The 6,559-nt window shown below is 33.0% G+C and overlaps 1 protein-coding gene across 1 annotated transcript; it reads left to right on the forward strand.

The window, feature by feature from the left end:
- Positions 1–2,872: 2,872 nt before the first annotated feature.
- LOC102419398 (sec1 family domain-containing protein 1-like) lies at positions 2,873–6,073 on the forward strand (the record flags this gene model as incomplete). The annotated part of the gene is made up of 3 exons (XM_006109380.3): positions 2,873–3,012; positions 4,711–4,801; positions 5,981–6,073. Coding segments are annotated over 3 exons (309 nt in total), but the record flags the coding sequence as incomplete, so codon positions are not given.
- Positions 6,074–6,559: the final 486 nt, after the last annotated feature.

Here is a 6,559-nt window from a genome sequence, read left to right on the forward strand (position 1 = left end):
AGTCAGAGAATACTGTAATGAACCTCCATGTGCATCATTTAGCTTACCAGACACTATACATCTTACCCATTTTATCCCAGGCATTATATGATCTTTTGCTTAAATACTTCAGCATGTATCTTTTAAAAAAGAAAGGTGCCATAATTTTACTATCTTACCCAACAAAATTAACAATTATTTTTTGGTAATCTCTAATATTATTTTTATATTCATTGTTTCTTAATTGTTTCAGAGATACATCTTTACAGTTAGTTTGTTCAAATAGGGTTCCAAACAATATCTATTGTTGTTATATCCATTGCATTGGTTGATATATCTTTTTGAGTTTTTCAGTTTACAACAATTTCGCTCTTCCCACTCCTTTTTTATTGCTATTTTTGGGGTAAAGGAGTTGGCTTGGTTTTCTAAAGAGTTTTATACATTCTGCATTTGGTTGATTGCATCCTTTTGGGGTACAATTTGACATGTTATTCTGTCCAGAGTATTTCCTGGAAACTGATAATAGATGTATTAGAGACTTGATTAGATTGGCTCAATTCCTTGCCAACATATAAGTTACTTTTATTTTACTTTGCTTTTTTTCTCATGTGAATATTAAATCTTAGCTCTGCATCGGTAGATATCACCCATATTATCCAAATGCCATTTTGTTAACAGTAGCTCTGTCTGTCCAGGTCTGTTTTAATTTGTGAAATGAAAATAAGACTGCTGAAGACTTGCACGTTCATATCTGGTGATTTGGGGCACCGTTATCCAGTCTTCTAAGTCAGGAAAGTGTGAATGTCAGTAGAAACAGATTAGATTCTGCCATGTTAAAATTAATTTTGTTGTCTTTTATTTGTATAAATGTTGTTTCTTTAACATGGTTGAGTACAGCACAGAATGTTCTAATTTCCTAATTTTCAAAACTGAAATTAGCCCTGACTGGTTTTGCTCAGTGGATAGAGCATCGTGTTGCGGACTCAAGGGTCCCGGGTTCGATTCCAATCAAGGGCATGTACCTTGGTTGTGGGCACATACCCAGTGGGGAGTGTGCAGGAGGCAGCTGATCGATGTTTCTCTCTCATCGATGTTTCTAATTCTCTATCCCTCTCCCTTCCTCTCTGTAAAAAATCAATAAAATATGTATTTTAAAACAAAACAAAACTGAAGTTAGTTTTCCTTATTTGCCTGGCCATTATGCAAACAATGGAAAAATTCTTGCCATTATTATGTTATTTCTCAAAATTCTTAACATCTTTTATATCTTTATCATTTGTGTATTCTCTAAGTATTTCACCAAAACTTTAGTAATAATATGCTGTCCTATTTGTAGAGCAGTAATTTTGCTAAGTTTCTTTTATTTTGAATGTGCTCTGTCATCACCATAGAAATAGTTCTTCACTAGAAATTGTAGTTAATAAAGCTGAACTATTTCAAAATGTTTCTCTTCAATATCTTGTTTTATTAATTTTTAAAAGGTTCTTCTCAGAGTTAGCTGTTAATGTCTATTTATTGTACTTTCTATATGGGTGATTTGTTGTACAAAGTGAGGCTAAGATATGTGGATGGGAAAATAAGATTAATTAATAAGGTTACTGATTATGTTTATCCTTTGATATATGAGGAATCTGTAGGAAAGACATAATATTAATACGTTGAAATATAACACACCCATTTCTTGTTATTTATGCCACTGTGACATTTAGACATCCTTTGCTTTCTTTTTTTTTTTGGATGGGGGTTTTGTCATAAGGAAAATGGCAAGGAAATAAGCTATTGTAAAAGATTTATTTGAGAAAGTTACAGGGTATGGTCTAAGGCTCTAGACTCAGTACTGATGATTTTGTTTTATCAAGAGGAGATTAAATTGTATCCAGTACATTGAATTTGCTAAGACCTGGAAGTTAAATCATTAGTTAAAACTTATATCTTAGAACTAAGATGATTGTATCATGCTAGATAATTTATCCATGTAATTTCTTTCTTGCTCATCATTATTTACTCATTTATTGATAGCAATGTTTTATCTCTAGCTAGCTATTCAGAGTAGAGTTGAACCATAAAATACTGCTATTACATGAAGGAACCCACAGGTCAAATGCAAGAATAGAAAAAAAAAATTTACTTTTATTTATTTATTTATTTTGTTTGTTGTTGTATTTTGAGAAAGGGCAAAAAATAATATTCAAGCCTCATAGGAGTAAAATTAATTCTAGGCAGAAAACTTTAACAACTACTTTTCTGACTAGCTCTTAGAACTTATTTGAATGTGAGTACAGTTATTGTAGCTTCTGTTGGAATTTTTTAAAGGTGCAATCCATCATCAAGTAACAAATCTTAATGTTAGACTCTATGAATTTAAAAATCATATTTAAGATTGTATTGGAAACAACTAAGCATCAAGAGGTCTGGTCAAATAAATAGGTAGAGCTGAATATTGGACTACTATGTTGACATGATAAAAATGAGGTAGCTGTGCATATAAAATAGAGAAAGAGTTCTAAAATATATTATTAAATGAGAAAGGTATGGCAAAAATATGATGTAATCTCATTGTTAAAAGTAAAATTAAAAGAATATGTCTATGCTGGCATATGAAAAAAATATTTTTCTATTATACACAAGAATCTTAACATGGTTTTTACATATATTTGAAATTCTAATCCTATACAGCTACTGCTTCATATATACACAAAAGTACATTTGTGAAAAAAAGTACATTTGTGTGTAAAAATACATTGAAAAGAGGTCTTCTAAATTTCAGATCCTGTGTTTTGTCCTTGAAAATATTAGAAAAAGCATCAAGAATCTGTTATTTTCCTTGTTGTAGGAAATGTTATGGTTCTAAATTCAGAAAACTATTATTTAATACAGGATTACTTTTTCTTAGGATTTTCACTTAAACAGAGTTAATTTGGAAGAATCTTCAGGATTGGAAAATACTCCAGCTGGTGCTAGACCAAAGAGAAAAAACAAGAAGTCTTATGATTTAACTCCAGTTGACAAATTTTGGCAGAAACATAAAGGAAGGTAAGTAAGAAAAACATAATTAAATAAGAGATTTTCCCATTAAAAAGAAATGAAGATGTCATCTGACTTAATTTATATTATTTAAAAAACAATCCAAAAGGTCATAGTTCATCTACACAATGAATAGGAGCTATATATAATAGTCCATAGATTTGTGTCTTCATTGCCCGATTTCTTCCTGACTCCTTAGTTGTTTTTTGTTATTTTGTGGTAGCCAATTCCCCATTCATGAAGCTCATACCGTATGATCTTGTAGATTTTACAGATAGTTTTTCTAAATTTTGTTGTATCCCCGCTGACCTTCATTAAGACCATTTCTGCCTTTCATTAAAATGGGTTTTTGTGATAGGGAAACCATTTAGGTCTGATTTTCCTTTTTTTGTCCCATTTGCCTTCATGCAAACCCAGTTTTATATATCTGTGGAAAGAATGCCTGAGCCTGAAAACCAGATTTATTTAAGTACATTAGAAATAATAGGTAAAAAAATCAAAACAATTTGTCTTGTGATTTATTTGTAGGCAGATACACAGTTCTTAGATGTTGTCCTGTCGTTTGGAAGTTTAGACTACATTGTAGGCTCGCTAACTGTTAGAAAACTTAGCAAGTGGTCATTATAGCTAGAGAAACATTCTAAACAAAAATTATTCCTCTGAGAGAAACAGTTAAAAAATATTATATTATTTTGAATACTTTGTGTTACTGTATCTATATCTATCTATATCCTTGATATGGCTGTTCTTTTTGGCCTCATTTATGTTGAAAGAGAAGTAGTATATAAAGTTTCAAATGTTGGGGGGGTTTTTGGTATGTTTTAAGTTTTTAACTCTGGAAAATCATTATAGCAAAGAATTTTACTTTCTCTGTACAGAGAAAGCCACTATCTTCCTCTTTCTGACTATGGCAAATTTGAGTACTGTTAAGATTTACTTTATTTTAAATAATTCTCTCCTCTTTAGAATTTCATAGTGTACATTTCCTTCCAGAATGGTGAAGTACAAGAAGTTACATGTACATTATTTATAGAGGATCTAGGATATTTTAAAGTTAACGTTAAAATTTATATTTCCTAATAGAGAAAAAGCTTAAGAAAAAAATCTCTTCACTCAAATATGGAAATTTTAAATATTTTCTTTAGACCTTATGTTTAGGATCAATTCAGAAGATCAAATGAATAGTAAGAACTTTAAATTTTTGTTTACAAGTAGGAATAGCTGTGAATAACTCTCTCTAAATATTGTACTAAAGAGTAAGGTGGGCACAAAGGACACGGGGAGACAGCATGAAGTGAAACAGCTGACTTAAATCTCTCTGAGTTTCCGTTTCCCCATCAGTAAAATGTAGGGATGATAATTCTACCTATTGCTCTATTTCAGAAGGTTGTGATGAAGATTGAGATAATTAAAGTAACTTGCCCAGAGTCATCCAGCCTTCATTGGCTTCACCAATTTGCAGTCCCACCAAGAGTGCATGAGATAGCCTTTTGACTGGTATGAAGTGATACATCCTTGCTTTTCTCCTATAATTAGTGACGTTGAGCATCTTTTCATGTCTGTTGGCCAATTGTATGTCCTTTTTGGAGAAGTGTCTATTCAGGTCCTCTGCCCACTTTTTAGTTGAATTGTTTGGATTTTTTTGGAGTTGTCTTGAGTTCTCAATAAATTTTGGATATTAACCGCTTCTGTTCAATACTGTTTCAGTCCATTCCCAGAAGTTGCAGAATCAGTTCAACAAGAACTAGAATCTTACAGAGCACAGGAAGATGAAGTTAAACGACTTAAAAGCATTATGGTAAGATTCTGTTTACTTTTTTAGAATTATAGGGAAGCAGAAGGGCATCTGGAAGGAGAAAGAAGTTAACTTTTTCTTCTCCTAAAAATTCAAGACCATTCATTGCTTTAATTAAAAAAGAAAAAAAAATACATCAACTTATATAAAAGATGTTTTTCATAATGAAATCTAAATACTGAGTAGAGCAAATATTTTTTAAATATATTTTTATTGATTTCAGAGAGGAAGGAAGAGGGAGAGAGAGATAGAAACATCCATGATGAGAGAGAATCATGGATTGGCTGCCTCCTGCAAGTCCCCCACTGGAGATCGAGCCCACAACCTGGGCATGTGCCCTTGACCAGAATTGAACCTGGGACCTTTCAGTTCCCAGGCTGACGCTCTGTCCACTGAGCCAAACCGGCTAGGGCTAGAGCAAATATCTTTTTTTAAATAATACTAATTTATTATTTAAATCATGTCTAATAAAAGAGTAATATGCAAATTGACCACCACCCCAACACACAAGATGGCCACCCCCATGTGATCAAAAATGGCCCCCACAAGGTGGCCAGCGGGGGAGGGCAGTTATGGGCAATCTGACCGGCAGGGGAGCAGTTAGGCATCGATTAGGCTGGCAGGGAAGTGGTTAGGGGGTGATCAGGCTGGCAGGCAGAAGCAGTTAGGGGCAATCAGGCAGGCAGGCAGGCGAGTGGTTGGGAGCCAGCAGTCCTGGATTGTGAGAGGGATGTCACTCGAGGGGTCCGAGATTGGAGAGGGTGCAGGCTGGGCTGAGGACACCCTTCCCCCCACCCCCATGAATTTCGTGCACTGGGCCTCTAGTATATATATAAAATGCAGCTTTATTTTAGAAATATATGTTTTAGTGCTACTTTGATCTAACTTTAGATTTTAGCTCTACTATTTATTGCTCTGTGACCTGTGAAAAGTTTCTGGGTCAATTTCTTTATCTGAAATGCCAGCTGATCCTTTTTGTAGTCATCAACCATTTATTGGGCTGTTGGTGGCTAGAACTTTTCTCTAATTGTCAAAAGACATATGTTTATTCCTTAGAGGAGAAGAATTATTATTTTTGGTGACCTAAATCTTACTGTTTACCAGTGATGTTAAAAATATATTGATTTTTATGCTTGGGTTTTGGGATGTGTGAGTAGTTACTAGGACTTTTTTCCTTCCCAGGGACTAGAAGGGGAAGATGAAGGAGCCATAAGTATGCTTTCTGACAATACTGCTAAGCTAACATCAGCTGTTAGGTAAGTAAGAAATATATCCTCTTTGAAGTCTATTTGTTGATAAGATTTACTTAGGCGGTAAAAATTTTGTTAATATTTTTAATAATAGGATATATTAGGTAATAACATATACTTTAAGTTTAAAGAACGAAATTGTATTTTTAACATGTTCAATCTAAGTTCTCTTATATAACAGATCATTTGCTTCTTTCACTAGTTGGAGTATTGTATAATGTGGATAATTTTACGAAGAAGATAATATTGATGATAAAGTAATGCAAGTTATTAAATTTATCATTGCTACTATTTATTAACTAAAGGTTAAGCAATTTCTTTTAGATACTTTAAATGCTCTTAATGAGAGAGGAAAACTGTTTTAGAACTATAAGTACAATCATATTTCCATTAATCTGATTTTATTCTAAGCCTCCAGATATTGGAACTAGAAAGTGAACAGTGGAGTAATGATATTTGGGAGGCAGATTATTTTAAACTAAGAAAAGAAGCACTTCATCTGCATTAGAGT

This window comes from Myotis lucifugus, unplaced genomic scaffold, assembly GCF_000147115.1.
Source record: "Myotis lucifugus unplaced genomic scaffold, Myoluc2.0 scaffold_9040, whole genome shotgun sequence".
Lineage (NCBI taxonomy): Eukaryota > Metazoa > Chordata > Mammalia > Chiroptera > Vespertilionidae > Myotis > Myotis lucifugus.